Genomic DNA, 22,555 nt, shown 5'->3' on the forward strand with positions numbered 1-22,555 from the left:
AAACCCAGTAGAATCAAATCAAAACAAAAAAAGAATTGAACCCACAACCAGAACTTGCAGAGAGGAAGAAGGGAGAGCAGAGTAGAGCATGAGAGGAAGAAGGAAGAACCACCACATAAGGGATAAGGGGTTCGCAGAGAGAGATATGGAGGTGTGGGTTTTGATGGGGTAACCCAGAACCGAAAATCCCAAAATCCCAAAATCCCCACCCCACCCCCAAAACCAAATATCCCAAAATCTAACAAAGGGGAAGAAGAAATGGAGAACGAAAAATCAGATCTGTACAGGAAAAGTGAAAAGATTCAAGCTTTAAGGAGAATGGTGAGTGGGGGTGAAGAGAAAACCCAGCAAACCGGAAATGAAGATGCACCCAAGTCAAGATCTGGAGTCGGCCTCCCTCTCTCATTCCCATTCTGGATCCCTCCGTAACCAATTTGGCCACTGAAACCATCGGAAAGAAGAGAGCGAGTTACAACAGGAGGAAAGAGTAGTGGGTTGTTGAAGATGAGAGTGGGAATGAAGAAGGTGTTGAGGAAGGTGGTTGGGAGGTTGGGGATGAATTCATAATTTTAGGGTTTTTAATTTTGTGTTGTGTTTAATTAGATCAGATTAGTAAATTAGTAAATTTTTAAAAAATAAGTTTTCTGGTTAAATAATAGAGTTGGAATTAAAAATATTTTTTAATTATTTTTTAAATTAAAAAATAATAATAAAAGCCACGTGGAAATGATGACTGGGATAAAATTGAGAGCTGGCACACTTTGGCCTTAATTGAATTAAAAAAAAATTTATAGGGACCCAATTTGATGCAAAAATTTTCTAGGCCCTAGATTTGATTCCCTTTACAATTACAGGGGCCTTCTGATGTATTAAGCCTAAAATTTTCATATATTTGCACTGAGGGTTAATTTTGAGTTTATCTTTTTGTTTCTAGTCCAAATATACTTATTAAACTTGGCGTAATAGGCATTTTTATAGGCTATAAACCAAACCAATTTAAAGAATGACAAGTCAGGCATAAAGAAAATCATGTGATAAGTAATAGGTTAAACTAAGTTTCTAAATTTTCAAACCTATTTACACAAAGTCTAATATGGTTTAATCTATTTCCACACATGTCCCAAATATTTCAGGTATGTTAAATTTTCAAACTGATTTTTTTTTTGTCTATGACAGTTGTCATCATCCGTTTGAGAAATTGTAATCAACTCTCCCTACATAAATGACTTTCTTGAGGTGAGAACTTATGCTCTCACGGTCTCACCCTTAAAATCTGACTTACTTATCATTAAATCAACACTTTCGCGTCAAATGGTTCAAACAATTTCTAAGAACATAGATACATGTACTGATTAATACACAAATCTTAGTTTGAAGTTAGCTGTCATTTGATTTTCTTTAGCAACTTGTCTTCTTGTGAGGAATATTAAATGAATGAGTTGTGCGTTGAATGTTTCAGTTAGACGGCTCGGGGATAGGTCCAGAAGAAGAAACGAACGATAGACACCACCATAGAAAGGGACAAGTGGCAGGCCTTAGAATCAATAATGTTTTGTTCACGTATAATTTTCTCCTCCACCTTACATGAATAAGATGAGAAATGAAATGTGATATGACATGATATACAAAGAAAGATAACAAAAAAAAATGTGTGAAAATAAGATGCAAGAGAATATGAGATACGTATAAATCATTACTCATCCATGTATCAACCAATGTATTCCAACAAGTACAAACATTTTCATTCATAACCTGGAATGCATGTTGAGCTTCCTTTTGGCTAAGATTATTGAGCCGCCTCATGCACCTACTACTGTTGTCGTTTGGTCAAAACCTGCCCAGAGAAACTTTCAAAAATCTCTTCACCTATGACTGACGCATCAAAATAAGCATTCTAAAATTGGTGTATAAGTTGCATATATAATTCACTTTGCCCAATTAATTAGTAGCCTTAGAGGCATTGGTTAATATAAAAACATGGTCAGCTAGGTTTGGTAGGAAAGTTAATCTAATTCTTCGACTTAACCCTGAGATGGATACCTTACAAATTTATGCAGCAGGAAAAAAGTTTTCATACAAATCACACTGAATTAAAAACAATTTAATAATTATTATTGTTTTTTTTTGTTATTATAATTATTATTGTTAAGACCATGATAAAAATGTCAAAACAGCTTAATCTTCAAATGATCAAATCAAGAATTTAATTTAATTTCAATCATTAGTGAAATGTTATATAATGACATATCTGTCAAGTGTTTATTATTTAGTAATTTAACATTGTACCTCAGCCTCCATAGTCATACTCAGTCCACAATCCACATTAACAACTCAACAACCGAAACCCACCAACTCTTACAAATAAAGAAACTCCCCTCTCCTGTCTCTCCCCTGCCTGCTCCATTTTATTCAACTTGTAGCATATTTGTTTCCATCACAAGAAAACATATGCTAAAATCCCCTTAAGCCAATTGCTCTTTTGATGATTACAACCCAATACAGGTTCTAATTGAGTCCCTTTTTGTTTTTATATTGTTCATTTGTCAAATTAATCAAACAAAGCAAGGGAAGGAAGGAGTAGAAGCAGGACCATAATCATAGTATCATACCACATGTTCATGGTTACCATGTTGAACTTGAAGCTGGTGTTGGCCTTGTCTATTCTGAGTTCTGTGCTTCTGACAACATCCTTAGCACAAACATGTAAAACACAAACCTTCTCCACCAACAAGGTGTTTACAACATGTCGTGATCTTCCTGAATTAACCTCGTACCTCCACTGGACTTATGATCAGGCCACTGGGAACCTGGACATAGCATACAGACACACAGGAATCACATCAACAAACAGGTGGGTCGCTTGGGCTATCAACCCAAACAACAAGCTTAACCCTGCCATGGTTGGAGCTCAGGCTTTGGTGGCCATTCCACAATCCAGTGATGGAAGCCCACGGGCCTACACTTCATCCATCGCCAGTACCAACACTCAGTTGCAAGAAGGTACCATCAGTTACCCTGTTTCTGGCTTGAGTGCTGAGTACCAGAATAATGAGGTGACCATTTTTGCTACTCTCACCCTTCCAAATGGAACCACTTCCTTGGTCCATGTTTGGCAAGATGGTACTCTCTCTGGTTCCACTCCTCAAGAGCATATCCACACTTCTCCCCACGCAAATTCTAAGGAAACCTTGGATCTTGTTTCTGGTACTACTCAGGCAGCCTCAACTGGAAATTCACGTGCAAAAAGAAGAAATGTAAGTAGCTTACTTTCATAATTAACATGATCATGTTTGGTTTCACAATCAAGTTTGGGGATTTCTGATCCCCTGCTGCCCTTCAGTAGTCTTAGCAAAATGACAAGTATATAAAAGCTTTGACCAATCTCTTATGAATCAATATGAACCATCTAATATAAGAATCAATATCTAAGAATTTGCAGCAGAGGGTAGAGGGTGCAGAGGATCCATGTTGAGGTTTGGGTGTTTTCATTGTTTCCTTTCACAATTAATTATAGCTTTAAAACCAATTTTCAGATGAAGCACAAATCCTAGTTTATGCGATAGACATAATCAATTATGGAATTTCACAACTGTATTTCATAGCATTATCATGCATTATCGCAAACCCGGTGCTATAAAGCTGTAGTTATGCACGAGGTTTAAGGAGGGGTCTAATCCCCTTGGTAGATCTAATGTAAACAGTATTACCTTGCATTTATGCAAGAGAATTCTATAGCTCGAAACTATGACTGCAAAGTCACATGACAACAAGTTGCGTCGAGGCTCACCCTCAACATTATCATACACAACATAAATATAAGCAAATATAAAACACTTTACTTTATAGCCAATTTTACCAAAATCAATACTATTTACATTCAAGCTGACCCAAATGCATTCTACATGATTTTGAATTGCAGACCCATGGAGTGTTAAATGCAGTGAGCTGGGGCATTTTGATGCCCACAGGTGCTATAATTGCGAGATACTTGAAGGTGTTCAAATCTGCAGACCCTGCTTGGTTTTATCTTCATATCACCTGCCAAGCCTCTGCATATATAGTAGGCGTTGCTGGATGGGGTATGGGTCTCAAACTCGGCAGTGACTCGAAGGGTGTTGATTATGACACTCATAGAACACTTGGTATTATCCTCTTCTGCTTTGGAACTCTTCAGGTGAGATTAAGAATATATTTTCATAGAGATGTATTAATGCTTGTGACTTATGAGTGTTCTGAATTGTATTGATACTAACAGAAAACTATGTGATTGGATTCAGGTGTTTGCTCTGTTCTTGAGGCTTAACAAAGATCATAAGCACAGATTCTACTGGAATATCTACCACCACTTGATCGGTTACTCTACCATAATCATAAGCATCATCAACGTCTTCAAAGGGTTCGACACGTTGGAAAATTACGTTGGAGACCGCTATGATAACTGGAAGAATGCGTACATTGGCATCATTGCAGCTTTGGGTGGCATTGCCGTCCTTTTGGAAGCTTATACATGGATCATAGTGCTGAAGAGGAGGCAATCAGAGAGCAAGACTTCACATGGCATCAATGGAGCACATGGTGCTAATCCACAGCAGGTGTAGGGTGTGTAGCCACATTAGATGTTGATTTTTTTGCTATTTTGTGCCTCTTTACTCCTATGTCTTTATCCATTTTCATTAAGGTGTTAGACCCCTTCGTATATTCTTCTATATATTTTGAGGGTATTTAGGGTGTTTGAGTCTCAGTTTTGAGCCAATTCTTTCATAGGATACTTGCTTTAAGGGTGTGTTTTTCTCCAAGCTATGTACATTACTGTATCGGTTTCTAATTCTCACTATCTGTATTTATTATTTACTTAGATCTCACTCTTTCTACATAGTATCTTACAATGTCAAATATCTTTGTTGCGTTCTCTGGGAGCAAGCTTTCTATCTTGAGCTTGAGGCAAAATCAAAGGGGGAGATTTTTCAATGAAATGTGGTATTGAAGTCCTTCTATAAACATCTAATGAATAACAGAAATCGTTTTTCCGTGGGCATACACTAAATCTGATATCTTTCCACTTGAGTCACTAAAATTAGACTAGTGGTGAAGGATTTTGAGTATTTTACATAAAATCATGTTTCAACCTATTGTGCATACTTAAGTAATTTTACACGGGTTTAAAAAAAAAAGTAATTTTACACTATTACTATAACTAAATAATTATATTCTGAGATCCACACTTGTATTAAAAGTTCTTATCACATTATATTTGTAAAACTTTTCATCAATTCAATCTCTTTAAACTTCTGCTTTTCTTTCTGTCCCAGACAAATCATTTTATTCCTATATTTTATCTTGAGATTCATTGTACACGATGAGAGTTTGTAAACCAATCACGCACGCAAACTCGCATGCCTACTAACTCCATGATGGATGACTTACAAACTACTTGCAATTTTTCTAATATTTCTGCAACACTTTTTTTTATTTTAAGATCATATCAACCACCAAATGACTCAGCCATATAGTAATGAAATAAAAATAAATTCAAAAAGGAGTTGGCACAAAAGATGAAAAGAAACAAAGCCTAGTCAAGATGAAAGTTTCTTGTCAACCACTCACCAGCTATATGAATGAAATTATTAGGAAGCGAGTTGCATCATTAAGCATGTTAGGTTCTGGAAAATAAAAATACAATATACTAAAAGTTTGGTGAGTAAGATCACAAGGTAATTAAATACATTCATCCCACTTCAAACCATTTTGACAAAAGAGAAATAAACTAACACTAATACAGGGCGATTGCATTGTCTCCCAATGATTGTTTCTCACTCAGTTTGGCGCAGAGCATCAACAAGGGCATCCTTCAAGAAAGGGTTGGAAGCTGCTACTCGCTGAGCTGTGATGTCAAAATCTGCACCAGACCTGAAGCAAATGGACCATCAAATCTGTACTCAGTTTCTCAAAAATTTCCTTTCAATAAATAACTATTAAACAGAAAATTAATATTCAAATGATTTGAATCAATATAGAACACTTGTTACATCATAACAGGTGACTTTATAAGCAAAAGAGCATCACATGACTTTTTAAGAAAGAGACTACATAACAATGTTATCCCATTCTCAAGAATGAAGACTTGAATTTACTATATAGGAGTAAATATCCACAAGATGAACGCCCCTACAAGTACTTCACCTATTTCACTTGATGTGTGAATCAAGAAAATAACAAACAAAGACTATAATCGATGTTTGTGTCTATTAATTAAAAGGTGCAATTGCACTTTTAACCATTTAGTTTTACAAAAGTGTGATTTTGGTCCCTATATTTTCAATTGCTCTAATTAAGCCCCCTTACTTTTAAAGTTCAACAAATATGGTACAAACATTAACTTGTTCTAAAATAATTAACCTAACAGTGTAGAAAACATAACTTTTCTTCTGAAACTACCATTAGCCTTACAATGCAATCACTAAATAATGTAACATATACTCACTCTTCTTAAGAAGAAGGGTATCTAATTTAAGTCACTTACGGATCAAATACAACGCCTCCAGCTTCTGTAACAATGACAGCACCACCTGTAACATCCCTGATTAAATGGAAGACAACATGTCAATCACATATCATATTATCGTGCCCACCATCTATGCAAGAAGTGACTCGTACCAAGGACCTCCAAAGTCAAATTGAACGTGTACATCCAGCCTTCCACATGCAATTCCACAAAGGTTCAATGCACAAGAGCCAGGCACTCGAATGGATCTCACCTGATCATATTAAAGGCGAGGTTATGGCACAAACATATCAAACTTTAGTTGGATAGATTCCAACGAAAAATCGTGGTTTTACCTTGGAAAGCAAGCTATTAACCCTGTTTGTAAAGGTATCTACGGTTAACTTATCGCACTTTGCTCCAGACTGCTCTTTCAGAATCAGAAGTAAAAGACTCGATGAATATCAAATCTGTCTTGATTTAAAACATTTCGAAGTGAACCTCACCCAAGTGCATATGAACATGAATTGATAAGTTAGGTCATCCCATGTCAAGTTAATGTTCCAGAAAAAACGATAACTTACAAATTGGAGGGTTAGATTCGCATGCAATTAAATATTATAGTTCAGCAACAAAAAAGGGAAAGTCAGTGCCTCAGTGGGGATACAAGCCTCAATGTTCCAAATAATCATATTTGCAATTCAGATAAAATTTATCTCCGAAAAAACACACTCCAATATTTCTTAAAAAGTTTTTCAACAAGTCACAGCTATTGCCAGAAAAAGGAAACATTAAGGTTTTGTAACTTTCAACTCTGCACAAGCTCATGATTATAATTATTTATATGTATATTCAGGGCGTGTGTTTAGAATTTGGAATATTTGAGAGGCAAATAGCAATAAAAATCTAGGCCTCTAATTTACCTAAGCATACTTTCATATGGAGTATGTGAAAATTATAAACCGGATATGGATAAGTTACAGAGACAGAGTCTAGAATTTTTCCGCACAAATTTCATGAGTAAGCTAAATTGTGTTAAAAAGAAGATTCTTCATAGAGGGTTGCTTCACCACTCTACTTAAAAGTTGAAATAAATAACCAGCAAATCCATTTATAAGTGTCAAGGTGTGTGCATTGATCATATTTATAAAAAAAATTACCATCATATGGGTTTGCAATATAGTTCATGATGGAAGATATTAGTCACTGAGAATAAAGATGTTACACAGCTACATATGTAGACAGTTAGTCCGAGACAGGTGTGTAAAACCACACAGTCAAGTAATGGTTAGAATCACCTACTAAACAAAAAGTGAAAGCCAAAGCATATAAACAAGTCGGATTTGGTGCTTAGACCAAATACCAGACGTAAGACAGTCTTCTTACCGGCCATGCAGTTGGTATGTATGCAGTTGTTTTGTTCACCGGAAGAGTTATGTGGCTATTTGCCCTTTGATAATTTAGAGCAAATAATTGTCTCAATTTAATGTTTCAAAAATGCACAATAAGGGATGGGACAGGAATACACTATATTGGTGCAAACAAAAAGATAAACGAATAGCTTTTACATAATCAACCAAACGGACTTGACATACCTCAAATGCAAGAAGAGAGTTGATTAGTTCACTTTGTGATGATACTGCAAAATTTCAAGGCATATCCATGAGATAACCAAACTCAATTACTAATGACAATCAAAAGACACAGAATAGACCGCGCACCTTTTATAGGGTCTCCATTCAGAAAAGCACCCTTTCCGCGAATTCCAGTGAAAAGCTACATACAATAATCTCGATTTTCAGTTTTATGCTGAGCAAGGGAGGAAAAAAAGTAAACATAGTACAGCTCTTGATATCAATATTACTAATGGAAACATATATTTAGACTCATGATTCATATTCTTAATCTAACTACTTCAATATCTCTAGCCTTTAAGAGGCTAACATCAAGTTCACTGAAAGAGAAAATGGTAATGATAAAAGAGAACGAATCAATCGATTATTTTTTGCTTACAAAGATCAATCCCTGATTCTACATTTGCAGTAACAAAAAGAAAACAAACAATGAATGCAAAGCTATGTTTCAAACTTCCAAAAACATTTGAATGGTTTCATGGTGACCTACTTACAAAACGTCTGAACTAGGGAAGATACTGACCTCATTCATTATTGGGTTGTAAACAACACCAATTGTAGGAATTTTTCCAATTGTAAGACCAATGGATACACAAACAAAGGGGTACCTAAAAAAGAACTGTAGTTAATAGTCAACATGGAAATATGAGTGCATCAAACAATTAAAACTGCAAATGGATATTTACCCATGAACAAAATTTGTAGTTCCATCCACAGGATCAACTATCCATGTGGGTTCATCTGTAAGTTCTGTAGTGCCAAAAGCAGCTGAGGTTTCTTCACCAATGAACTGATAATAATAAAAACCAATTCAAAATGAGCTTAAGTAAATGCATAGTGGAAAATCAGAGAAAAAAAAAGAGAACCTTATGAGCAGGGTAAAGTTGCTTGAGGTGATTAAATATGAGGTCTTCACATGCTTTATCAGTTTCAGTGACCAAATCAACCTGTCCCTTGAGCTGAACATGCTTAGTCTCATAGAAACCTTTTCGAATAACCTGGAATGAAAAAAAATGAGAGAAAAACAGAGAGAGTGAGTGAGTGAGAGTGGTGAAGAAGAAGAAGAGGATCGGAGTTTCAGATTGAACTGACATCACCAGCTTTCTGAGCAGCATCGACTGCAGATGCGAGGTATTGGGATATAGAATCTGTGTTATTTGAAATGAAAACAAACACGATTATGATCAATCTAAAACACTAAACAAACGAACAAACAAATATACGAGGATTCACATTCATTCCTGCTCCTACCATTATCAGCCATTTTCTCCAGGTAAGCGTGTGCGTACCACCTCCTTCAACAGATCATATACAATAGCATAACGAGTTCTAAATTTTAATTTTCTCCTTGGGGAGCGAACCCAAAATTACCCCTTAAATTTCTGTATTATTGTATTTTAGGTGCCATGCTCAAGAACCAAACGTCTGTTTCATAACGATGGAATATACCGAGAAAAGATGCTTCATCATCGATGTTAACTAAAGTATCATCACAGTCGATAGCCGTCAGACTAATCTCTTATTTTAGTGTCAAGTGTCAACGCACTACACAGTAAAAACTAGAGGAAATATGGTCTAATCAAGTACCCGACAACTGATAGTCTGTCAAGCTAACTAATTTTTGACTCATTGTTAGAACTTAGAACACTAAGCAGTTGAAACTAGAGGAAATGTCCTCTTATCAAGTACCCGGGGTATAGGAATTGGGAGTATATGCCAAGATTTGGCTTATGTACTCTTGTTTTGTTTGTTTAACAAAGTTTCGTGTGAGCAACAAACTAAATTACAATTCAATTTTACTCATAACTATCTGATGTAATGTAAGTGTTGGTTTCAAGAGGCATAACTTTGATTTATAGGGAAGAAAACATGGCAGACATTAAAAAATATAATTTTGTTAAAGGTACGCAAAAATAAATTAATTTATCACTAGTTTCCTCTTTCAATCCGAAAAGGTTTAAGAAAATTAGGGGTGCACACGAGTTGGGTGGAATTTTTGACTAAATATAATTTGAACCAATCAATCTTTTTTGAGTTATTTTGGATTTCATGTATTTTCACTTTCGAACCCGAACTAAACCAACCTGACAATGTTCAAGTTGGATCGGACAGGTTAATCAAGTTATTATCTAAATAATAATTTCAAAAAATAAAAGGAATATTAAAGTTTGAAAAAAATCACAAAATATTGGCAATAAGTACCACATAATGAAAATCTGGTTTAGTAATGAGGATAACATGACAAAAAATTGATAATGAGCACCACATGACAAAAAAATTGTTTTAGTACCAAATAGCATGAAATAGTACTACATAATGGCAAACAATCAAATAACTAGAAAACATCAAATTCCATTACCAAATGCATGAAACAAGCTAGGTTAATGAGTTCAAAAAAGTGAAATAAATATATTATGATTATTATTATACATACAGGCATTAGGTTGTGGTTCTATTGGATCTTTCACGAATCCAATATCTGAACATAGTCATTTTGAAATAAATTCATCAAATCTGACACATTTACCCAATCCGACATGCATTATTACTATTGGATCGATTTGGGTTGGTCAGATTTGTCCAACCTATGTGCACCCTAAAGATAGGAAGGCTAACACATGGTTTCATTACGATCCTCAAGAACCGTCTCAATTCTAGAAATCTGATGCATATGGACCAAGTGAATATGACTTTGTCTTCCGCTCTCCAGTCCCCAAGACTCACTTCAGATAACTCGGAGAATAAGTAATTCTCTAGGGGACCACAACTTGTTAGTGCAGCTAGTTTAAACTGTTCTATGACACGAGTTGCAATACATAAGTAACAGAATAAAATCATGGTGCAATTTGCGCAACTTACAAACTACTCGGTTGCGGGGCAAAGTGATAAAACTTTCCAACACCAGGAAAGTCATGTGCAGCTACTGCATGCATGTAGCTCATTTTAGCTATTTATTCATCTAAATATTTACATAACCAAAATAAAATTTCAGAGCGGAAACATTGAAATTGTGTATAATTATAGCCTCATCTTGATTAAATCTAAAAGAACTGTAACGATGCACAATTAAATAAAATAAAATGCGGCAATGCAACTTGCAACTTGACTCAATCTGGAGCTTAAGGGTCGCTCTTAGGTTCAAGGGCAGCAATTTCCTTCATAACTTGAGCTTTGTCAGCTTCAAATGGTTCATCCTCTGCACAATCCCAATAAATATGTGATGCATGATACCATGAAAACAATAACTCTTGAAAGATAACATCACCTACTTACCTTTCTCGATTTTTAAGTCACCCAGTAGTCTTAGAAGCTTGCTTCTATTTGTAACAAGTATGCTTATGATGTCGGCTGGTTTATTTTGGTTCGCAGCAAATAGCTGTATGACAAGATCTACATCAATATACCATAGAGAAGCAAAATTTCAGAGTTTAAAAATAACTGTGTTAGGAAATTATAGTACCTTGAAAACATGAAATGCTTCTATTTGTATGCTTTTGCTAGATTCCTGTAAAAAGATATCACTCGTTAAAAGCCTTTTTCAAACATATAAGTATATAACTAACTTATGAACATTTCATTCAACATTGAAATGTATGCTCATCAGCAACTCAATATATTAGGGTGCCTAGTTAGTTTAACAAATTATTATTTAAGCATAGGAGGACACAAGCAAGCCCAGGGGAAGACAAGGTACAAGACATCATAAAAGGTAAGTTTTACAGAAAGGACCATACTCTCAGAAGATTCATTAGAATCCGTAAGTTTTCTCTTGAGCTGACATAACGAGTCATTACCGCTGAATTTGAGCGCTCAAGTAACATATCTGCCAATAACTGTAAAAGAGAATGAAAAACACAACAATATATATGTGTCAATTCAACAAGAAACAATATAATAATGGCAACAACAATAGTGCATTGACATGTATGTTTTCCACATCTCTAGCTCAAATAAACTCAAATGAAGCAAGGATTTATTTAAACATTTTGAAGACCATCACCCTAGCATCTACAACTTCCTTCAACCAATATTCTTACAATTGAAATAGATGAAAAAACTTGTATCATACCTTGACAGCTTGGCGCCTTGTAATATAGTTGGAAGATTCCAACAGCTTAGAGTTATATTCATCAAAATACTGAAAGAAGTAACAATAAAGTCAATGAGATTAACATAGAATGAGATAAAGCCAATACAAAATAGAGTGCATCATGATAAGCTGACAGCTACATGAGCAAAATATCAGGAATTAACATAATCAGGATTATTTGACTAAATATAATCTGGATTGAACAGGTTGATCAGTTACTATCTAAATAATAATTTTGAAAAATAAAAAGAATATTAAAAGTTTGAAAAAAATCACAAAATAATGGCAATAAGTACAACATAATGAAAAACTGTTTTAGTAATGAGTATAACATGACAAAAAATTGGTAATGAGTACCGCATGATAAAAAAATTGTTTTAGTACCAAATAGCATGAAAATGACACAAAAATTTGTACCAAATAGCATGAAATAGTACTACATAATGGCAAACAACCAAATAACTAGAAAACATCAAATTCCATTACCAAATGCATGAAACAGTCTAAGTTAATGAGTACAAAAAAGTGAAATAAATATATCACTATTACTATTATTATTATTATATACGGGTATTAGGTTGGTTCGGTTGAATCTTTCACGAATCTGATATCCGAACATAGGTCAAATTGAAATAAATTCATCAAACTGACTCATTAACATAAACCCCTCCCCCACCCAAGAAAAACACCAAAATAAAAAAAGTTAAACCAGTGGTTTTGAACCAAATTGTAAGAACATGGAGAATAAACACATTTGTATTAATAATCATAAAAAATGAGATTATGTATGTATAAGGGTGGCTATATAGAAAATTATCTCATCCACCTTATCACTGGAAATAAGTTTCAATGCACTACGCTCTAAGAATTTTTTTTAGGACAATGTTTTATAATCTATGAAAGCGAAGTAACAAAAAAAAGCTAGTTCTATTTGGACCAAAACAACTAGATTTTCTATCTAAATTAAGAGTGTCAGGGGGAGCCTACCCATTCAAAATTCTTAGAAAGGAATTCAGCTACAGTAGATTTATGTCTAGTCATGAGTTCCTGCAACAAAATGACACAATATAACACCTGACTATGTTTATGAAATTTGCATGACACCAAAAAAAACAAAAACAAAAACTACCTTAAAAGTTGCTGCGGCATCTGCAGCAATGTCGAAATTTGGAAATTGTATGTAGTCAAAAAACCTCTTTATATGCGGAGAGTCCAGAACATATCTGATATAAAACAAAAGTTTACCGCATAACTCACAAATTGTGATAGAAAGAAATATTATACCTAGGTCATTTTTTTATTTTACTACATCTATTCCATAGTAGTAAAAAATGACACAGTTTTTGACCCATTGCCTAAACACAATCAGTTTCGCAAAACCCTCATTTCTTTTAGCAGGCCTCACCCCTCCTCACTCTGTTAGCCCCATCTCTAACCAATTGCACCGACGATGAGGCTCTAACACTAGACTCTGACACTGTCAACAAGGCTCCTACACCAGCGACATCCTGGATGGTAAGTCAATTGGTGGTGTTGAGGCGGATAGTGAGGATGTTTTAGTTTGACATTCCTATGAATTATGAGTTATGGGAACAACTCTGTGTTATGTAAAGTGTTTTTTTTTTATGTATTTATGTTATTTTATATGAACATATATGAATTTTTATGTATCTATATGTATAAGTATAGGGTTTTTGCTAAATCTTACCATTAATCTTAATTATCCAATTTACGATTAACCTCCCCCTCCCTCATAAAATGCATAATCCCGACTTTGACTACCTTGAACTAATCTAGGATAAATTAAAACCCAGACCACAATGATTGTGATTTCACCTGTCAACGTAAATCACAAAGAACACAAAAATGGAATTATTTACTCTCTTTTCCTTACTTTGCAACAATCTGGTGTCTTATGCACTCCCTCAACATTGCACCATAGTGTAAAGCCATGTCTGTGTTTTCATAGCTGAAAAAGAAACAATAATTAGTCAATGACATACTAGAATCAATATCAAGGAAAGCAGAATTTCACAACAAGCACATAAAGAAATAGAAGTCAGGGAAATCTCCTCAACATTGCACCATCATTCGTCCAACAGTTCCTTACCCGGTTATCAAAACATCCATAATATCCATATTTTTCTCCAAGTAATCAGCCGCAATCAGCTTGAACTGAACTTGTTGCCTCTGTAAATTTGCCACAACTTGAGTGGCATCTTTTCTGGCCTGCAAAATCCCAAAACCTCTCAATACTAACATCCATATCAAAGTGTAGCATCGAGATAAACGATCCATCACGCAGATGATTAAAAAAATTTGCCAACAAACATAATATCTCAATAAAAGTAATCATTCTCTATTAGAATTTCAAAGTACCTCCAAGTTCAAATTTGGAAGACATTGAACGATGAGTTGCAAGGTGTCTCCCTTAAAGAACTCCTCAGTCAATTGCGCACAAGCTTCAGGGACGGGTTCAGATTCATTATTTCCATAAAGAATTGTCTTTATGTCCCTGATATTTCTATTCAACTCGGGCATTTGCTGTTAGATTCAATCAAACAAATCAAAACAAATCACATACACATCAAATAGGTCAAAATTGCTGAAACTGAAGAAGAAGAAGAAGAAGAAGAAGAAATTGCGATAAAATACCTTGTCATCGAGCTTGGTTTGTTGAAGGAGTCGAAGAAGATCTCTGGTATGACGAACCAATTCAGAAGGGGTGCGGGGCTTGGTTTTGAAGAGGGTCTTCATGTTGGGAGATCCCGGAGGTTGTGGAGGTTCGGAGTGAACCACCACCTCCGCCGGAGAGCCTCTCCGAACAGACCCGCGGGGTTTGGAGACGCACACACCTATGTTTGCTTCTCACAGTCACTCTCTCTCTGATGAGGAGAGGAGAGGATTGAATTAGGGTTTGTGATTCACCTTTCACCTCACACTCCAACTACTATCAATCAATCTATCTCGTGTTTCTTTCTTTCTTCTACGCTATTGTATTGATCATAAATTTCAACAAAGGGTTTCGCAATCGGAAGAAGAATCTATGATTCAGCTTTCGAGTTTCAACTACTACTTCTTCTCCCTTCCATTTTATTTTTTTGTCCGCTACACGTGACGGTTTCGTTGCTTGCCGATTTCTACAAAGAACTCAAATTCCAATAAAAAAAATCATATGAATAAAAATAATATTCTTGTCTCTTCGTTTTATTTAACTTTTATTGTCACTTTTCAAAAAAAAAATTATTGTTTTTTAAAATACATGTATTATCTACAAGGTCATCAACACACAGTAAAAAAAAAAATCATCAATAATACAATCATTCAATTAAATTTGGTCATATCAACGCAATTATCCAATTAAATTTCGTCATATCAGAAAATGTATATTTATTTTGATTAAATTATTTTAAAAAAAGTTAATATTTTTCCTGCGTGGCATGTTATGATTTGGATTGTTATCAGTTTAAAACAATTTTACACTGACGGTGCATATCAATTAAACTCAATCTACAAACTTATTTTATTTTGGTAGAACTACCATATAACACGACTTTATCTACGTTTAAGTGATTTTTAGTCCTTATCTATCACATGATTGTGTGATTTGATACACTGATAAGCGATTTTAAATTTATTAAAATTAAGTTTTTTTTCCGTCCAGTTAATAACAAAAATTGGTGAGGTGTGATATGGTAATGAAAAGGAATATTAAAATAGCAAATTAGAAAAGTGGAAAAAAAAATTAAACCCTATGGGGAAACCCATTCGCCATATTAGGTGGGTTAAACAAGTTGATCGATCTAATTGGTCAACCTTATTTTTTCATCGCTATTTCCTTATTAAATGTTTATATGTTTTATTTTTCTACCTATCGTTTAACAATAAAACAATGGAGATTAACTCAATCTATTTGCAACTTTTTATACATTTTTCCCAAAAATAGAATTTAAATTTAAATCCCTACTTGAATGCAAAAAGAATTAAATATCATATCTCTCCAAATTACTATAGATCCAAATATACCACGCCCAAAGAACATACTAGATGCACCGCAAAGGAACAAGAATGTGTTTTGCGATGTGACCCAAGAGATCAGAGATAAGGTCGGGTGAATAAAAGAGAAGCTTTCCGACAGAGAGAGAGGGAAACTATGAAAGGAAAAAAAAATATCATCATTTGGCTCTCCAACCTCCAAAAGCCGCCATCGGAAAAGGAACCGGACACGGCCCACCGCCGCCAAGGGAGATCTTCGCCAAGCGCTCGAATTGATTCTAGTTAATTCTTAAACACTCAATTTTTGCATACGATAATGGACGTTTAATATCCTATTTCATACCTATAATTAATTCATAATATTAAAAGTATAAGGGGAATGAAATTGAAGAACAAATTATTTTTAATAAAAAGACAGCTCTGATGAGAGGAATGAAATTGAACAAAATCCAGAGGTGCACAAGTTCCTCTCATAAGACTTGACCACTAGAGAAACAAAATTATTTTTAATAAAAAGACAACTTTGATGAGGGGAATGAAATTGAACAAAATTCATAGGTGCACAAGTTCCTCTCAAAAGACTTGACCAACAAAGAAACAAAATAAAATCAAATGATGATAACAGACAGATTTAGCATCAATTCATTTGGTTTCTACGACGTCGATGGTTCTTAACCCAATTCTTGAACTTAACTGGATCAACTTCAATACCCAAGCAAAACAATTCGATTGCTTGCTTTTGATACCTTCGAGTTTTCCATCCTAAAAATTCAGCATACTCCTCCATATGAATCTTCTGCTCCAAGGTGAAAGTTGTCCTCGTCCTTTTCCTTGCTGGCGTTTCCTCCTCCCGAGCATCACAATCCGGCGGGGGTAGGTTTAGATCTATCAAAGTCATGGTTTCTACGACGACTATGAGATGAAAAAACTAGACGATATGCGACAATATATATAGCAACAAATATTAATTGTATACAAATATAATTAATTACATATCATTATTATATATTAATATACAATTAATATTAATTGTATATAAATATAAAATTAATATTCATTATAATTAATATCAATTATATATAGGTTAATATTAATTATATATGCGTTTGTAGTTTGCTCTACCAAACTCGAACAAGATGTGATAAAGGTTAAAGATCTAAAGTTATATATTATTACACAAGAAAAATAATTATTTATAAAATAAATCTTTATATATGAATATAGAATTAAATATTACTTTTTTAGGATGTTCTCTAATATAATTAAATAACCTACAAATAAAAATAGAACCCTAAAGTTTAATCTACCAAATATTTAACAAAGTGCATTCACAAATACTTGAGCCTTAGCAAAAACTAGAAAAACCTCAAATACATACTCTTGGTTTTCATTATCATTGTTTTTTTTTCTTTCGAGACGATTATTTTTTATTAGTTTGTTTTCGTAACATGACAGAGCTAAGGCTTGATATAATTGTCTAATTTGTAAAATTAATATTATTATCACATATATAATGCTTGTATTTTATAATTAATATTTAATAATTTGTGCAATTTTTTCTCATATTTTCATCAAAATATTAAAAATAATTCCATGGAAGTAATTTCAGAACTTAAGATTGTAATATGTAATATTAATATATTTAATAATAATAAATATCATTAAAATAATTTTAAGTTTATTTCAAATGATGTAATATTAATTTAATATATTTAAATATAAAATACATATTAGTAAAATTTACTTCAAAGCATTAAGCAATTAATATTTATTATATTATATTATATTATATTATATATTAGTAAAGTTGATTTTAAAGTATTAATTATTTTTTTTTGAAATCAAAGTATTAATGATGAGGTTCATTATGACCATGTTTAAAATAATTTATATTTATTCAATTATATTATATATTATTAATATAGAAATTATAATATTAATTATGGTTTTTTATAGGTCCTTTATGTATTAATAGTATCTTGAATTAAAAATTATAAAATAATATATAAATATAGGAACTATTATTAATTTTATTAATTAATTATTATGTAAGTTTTAAATTTTTCTAATGTAATCAATGCTATTTAATATTATATATTAAGTATACTTTGACATTTAAATTATTAAATATGAACTTCAAAATTAAAGTCAACAAAAATAAATGAAGGTAATAACATTTAATATTATGAAATAATATTTTATATTATTAAATAGATCAATTTTTAATTTTTAATAGTAAATCTACTTCATAAAAATCATCAATAATTGCATAACATGGACTCTGAAAATAATATTAATAAATAAACTCATGTTGTGATGGTAATATTTTAGTATTACTTGAGTATAAAATTCCTAAGAGCATTTTTTGATATATATTTAAAATTGAAAAGTAATAATTTTTTTATTTTTATGAGTTATTTTTACAATTTTTAAATTTATCATCAAATATTAATATTTTTGTAAATTGAAGATTAAGTAATATAGTATACAATTACAATTATGATTATTATTATCATAAAATAAAATAAAAATAAAAATATTTGGACTCATAAAATACACTAAAATATTATTTTCCTTTTTTTGAAAGCAAAAGATGAAATTTTATTGAAGGAAAAAATACTTGGAAACACAGCTCTTCCAAGTAAGCAAACATCAATGAGTATGTTATAGAATCCAATACTCCCTTACAAGACAAAAGATCCATATCCCACCATCATCCCTTTTAAATTCAAAACATAAGACTCATCCCATCCAATACATTAACCTTTAAACACATAGGAACACCAAACAAAGAAATTGCACAAAGGCATTAGAAACACAAGTTTTATGACCTCCTTGCTCGTGCCATAACTCTCTCTTGCCTCTTTGCTCGTTTTGAAAGGCTTATGTCTTCTTTGGCCTTCCTTGTGGTTGTTTAAGCTTGTCCTCACCCACCAATTGTTTCACCTTCCTCGGTATCATTTGTTAAGTTCAAACTTCTGATCATATTACTTATGATGTTTTGTATGGTAACAAATTTAAGGACATAAGTGCTACACTAATATTTCCACATTCCAGGTACACTTATCATCACTGTTTGAACCTAAGGAGTGTCGATCAAGCACAAAAGATTTCCACAAGGCAAAGAAGCGAGATCGTCTATGAAGGGAAGACTGTCTGAAGACTGCGCGCAACAGCTGTAAAACTCAAAAATATCGTACACAATTTTGGAGAGGAAGTCTCAAGAAAATAAGAAGAGCACGTGATCTGACAAGCTCAAGTACAATGCTGTCAACATCAAGCTGCAATTTTTCATCTCCAATAGATAGAAACCAAGACTCAAAGCTACCTACCAACTATCATACACTCTCATGAGCAAAAAGTCTTCATCAAACACTAACATGCATTTAATGCACATGACAAAGGTGCTCAAAAGCACTCGAAGATCCAACGGCTATAATCTACATGAAGAACAAGCTCCAACAGTTATATTCAACCATACTGAAGATCAAGGAATATAGAAGAGAGCTTGAAGACCTCAGAAGATGACGATTGAAACTCAACTAAAATATATTTCATCGTTCCAACCCAACAAAAGGCAAGCAACTCAAGACAAACCTTACAGTCAAATCTTTTTTTATCGTCTGTTGATGTAAGAGAGAATCACCTAAGAGTCAAATCCTCCACTCAAAATCTCTCTAGAGTTCGAACATAAAGTAGTCCTTAGAGTCAAACCACAATTTTGTTGTTGTTTGTTTTGTAAAAGTCTACAATCTCTCTTGTGAGAAGAGAATCCAGTAGAACCAATTGATCTTAAAAAAAATCTTAGGAGAAGTCCTTAGAAACTCATCAGGAGGAGTCCTTGTAAACTCGCTAGGAGGAGTCCTTAGAAACTCACTAGGAGGAGTCCTTAAAAACTCGTTGGGAGAAGTCTTGTTGAATACTTGTTGTAGGAGAAGTCTTTGATACTTAATAGTGAAAAATCTCAGTGTTGCTGGGGACTGGACGTAGCCCTCATTATTTGTGGGTGAACCAGGATATATCGTTGTGTGCTTATTGTCTTTTTCTTTAAACACTTTTATATCCGCTGCTTTCAACGATTGCGAAAACTCTTTCGAAACTTATAATTATTTAGAAAATATAATTTTAGTGAAAACAATTCAAACCCCCATTTCTTGTGTTACTTTTCCGATATCATCCTTCGCTAACGCTTCACTTGCTCTACACCAGAATTTAGTTTACGCTGATTTCTGGATGGCACCAGTGGTGTAGAATCAAAAGCTACAATTGGGAGACTCTCCGAATCAGATTTGTTGATTGCTACCTCGCTGCATTGTAAAGACTAAAGATGTTTGATGCACACATAGACACAGGTTTGTGTTTGTACAGTAATTGCCTCCAAAGTCGCTTGCACTTGCATAACAGATTCAGGGCCCCACAACAAAGTTGCTTTTCCCCTGTTTTTTCGAGCAAAATAAGCTTGATACAATGTGACTCTCTTTTTCTCCTTAAATAAATACGAAGAATAAAACTTGGTCCGCCCCATTAAACCATGATACACCTCAACCAAGTTTTCTACATACCACCATTGCCACACTATGCTATTATTCCGGCTGCTCTGTTTCCCACAATAAACTACAAAATCTCGCATATCTGAATTTTGAAAGTGGGGCAACTCCATGATTCCTCCTCACTATAACAGACATCCCTCAAATCACGCAATTTTCGACCCATCTCCTCTGTAACCGTCAAGCTTCATTCATGATACTCTATTGGAAACTGACGCCCTTTTTTCTTGCCTCTCTAGTGTCAATGCCTCTCCATAGTCCTCCTCCTCCATGATTCAGTCACCATCGTTTTTACACCCATAAGCACTCACCGCCTCCTCGCTACCAGAATCGGTGTAAGTTTCAGACTTATTAAGGGGTGGAGGATTGTGGGGGCCAACGAAAAGGGAGAGGATCTAGAAAAAAAACTAAGAGAAACCTACTTATTTGAGTAACATATGCACCTAATGTTTGAAGCAGAGGATAAAACCTACCTAAAGTAGAAAAAAGGCTCCCTAGAGAAGAAGAATCCCCCCAAAGAAGAAAACGACACACTATTGCACAAGGTAAATTCTGGGGTACCCTTAATTTTTTTTTGGTGTGGTACCCGTATTAAGTAATTCAATATATTATTATCATGTTATTCAAGATAAATACTACATATTTAGATTTTACTTTACTTATCAATTAACTTCATCTCATGAAATTCATTTTTTAATGAAAAATGAACGAGTGGTGGAAACGAATGATGATGATGGAGATGCGCGTAAAACGACTATGGTTGACGGATGAACAAAGCTCAGAAAACACAACTCGCAAATCTTACGTCCCTAAAAATGAAACGTTGCATTACTACGATAGAACAAAATTAAAATTTTAACCGATACATGATTCTTTTTTACCAAACCAACTCATTTCAGATACCACGCCTTCATTTAGCTTAAGGTACCACAACAAGCACCATTGCACAAACCCTAAATTGTGCACCCATTTGGATTTAATAGTAACATTTGGGCCTTCGTGGTATTCAAATTTTGTCCCAACTTCACTCCTATATCATAATGTTCATTGACTTCATCATGCATTGAATTTGTACCAAAAAAATCATGAATTGAATACTCCTATAGTCTTATTTATTCATTAACAAAAAATCAGTGAATGATAGCTGACGACACTCACGACAGGACAATGGAGGAGGCAGGTAGTAGCAATGGTAAAAGTCAATATTACCTAGTTGTGACAGTGGTGTCAATGGTGGTGGTAGAAGGTGGTGGTGGTGGCAACAATAATGGTGGTGGAGGAGGTCACAACAATCGTGGTGGTGGAGGCTTAGAGGGTGTTGGTGGTGGTGCGGGTTATCGTGCCAGCGTCGGTGGTGGTGGAGATGGTGGTGATGGCGATGAAAGTGGTGGTGGTCGTGGTGGTGAATGTTACATGGCGGCAAGAATAATGATTACAGCGGTAGTAGAGGTGGTAGTAGTGGTAGTCATGGCGGTGACAACAATAGTGGTGGAGGCGATGGTATTGTAGGGTGGAGGTGGCAACGACAGTGGTGATGGTGGCGGTGACAATGGTGGCAATTGTGGAGGTAGCAGCAATGGTGGAGATGGTGGTGGTGATGAAAGTGATGGCGATAAGGACGGTGGTGTTGGTAGGTGGAGTGAGGTGGAGGGTGGTGGTGGGGGCTGTAGCGATGGTGGTAGTGCTGACGATGTAGGTGGCGATGGCGACAACATAAGTGATGGTGTGGTGACAATGGGCAGTGGGAGTAATGTTACATGGTATTGAAACTAAAAAGTAAACACTATAATTACAAAACCAAATTTTA

The 22,555-nt window shown here is 34.3% G+C and overlaps 4 protein-coding genes across 4 annotated transcripts; 2 read left to right on the forward strand and 2 right to left on the reverse strand.

Moving 5' to 3' along the window:
* Positions 1-2,310: 2,310 nt before the first annotated feature.
* LOC130714288 (cytochrome b561 and DOMON domain-containing protein At5g47530-like) lies at positions 2,311-4,855 on the forward strand. The gene is made up of 3 exons (XM_057564192.1): positions 2,311-3,254; positions 3,920-4,174; positions 4,278-4,855. Exons 1-3 carry the CDS (start codon positions 2,613-2,615, stop codon positions 4,596-4,598), a joined length of 1,218 nt encoding a protein of 405 aa, XP_057420175.1. The 5' UTR covers positions 2,311-2,612; the 3' UTR covers positions 4,599-4,855.
* Positions 4,856-5,553: 698 nt separating this feature from the next.
* On the reverse strand, positions 5,554-9,524 carry LOC130714290 (inositol-phosphate phosphatase-like). Its single transcript, XM_057564194.1, has 11 exons — positions 9,367-9,524; positions 9,208-9,263; positions 8,982-9,113; positions 8,802-8,905; positions 8,639-8,723; positions 8,203-8,257; positions 8,077-8,120; positions 6,838-6,906; positions 6,655-6,755; positions 6,521-6,577; positions 5,554-5,907 (listed from the first exon to the last, which is right to left on the reverse strand). Exons 1-11 carry the CDS (start codon positions 9,377-9,379, stop codon positions 5,811-5,813), a joined length of 813 nt encoding a protein of 270 aa, XP_057420177.1. The 5' UTR covers positions 9,380-9,524; the 3' UTR covers positions 5,554-5,810.
* Positions 9,525-10,928: 1,404 nt separating this feature from the next.
* On the reverse strand, positions 10,929-15,335 carry LOC130714289 (putative MO25-like protein At5g47540). Its single transcript, XM_057564193.1, has 11 exons — positions 14,861-15,335; positions 14,585-14,749; positions 14,316-14,434; positions 14,100-14,174; positions 13,335-13,428; positions 13,193-13,252; positions 12,185-12,253; positions 11,850-11,948; positions 11,576-11,620; positions 11,389-11,491; positions 10,929-11,311 (listed from the first exon to the last, which is right to left on the reverse strand). Exons 1-11 carry the CDS (start codon positions 14,960-14,962, stop codon positions 11,235-11,237), a joined length of 1,008 nt encoding a protein of 335 aa, XP_057420176.1. The 5' UTR covers positions 14,963-15,335; the 3' UTR covers positions 10,929-11,234.
* A 6,580-nt stretch (positions 15,336-21,915) lies between these two features.
* Positions 21,916-22,515, forward strand: LOC130710631 (glycine-rich cell wall structural protein 1.0-like). Its single transcript, XM_057559960.1, has 2 exons — positions 21,916-22,188; positions 22,258-22,515. Exons 1-2 carry the CDS (start codon positions 21,916-21,918, stop codon positions 22,513-22,515), a joined length of 531 nt encoding a protein of 176 aa, XP_057415943.1.
* Positions 22,516-22,555: the final 40 nt, after the last annotated feature.

The sequence above is a fragment of the Lotus japonicus genome, chromosome 4 (assembly GCF_012489685.1).
Source record: "Lotus japonicus ecotype B-129 chromosome 4, LjGifu_v1.2".
NCBI classification, from domain to species: domain Eukaryota; kingdom Viridiplantae; phylum Streptophyta; class Magnoliopsida; order Fabales; family Fabaceae; genus Lotus; species Lotus japonicus.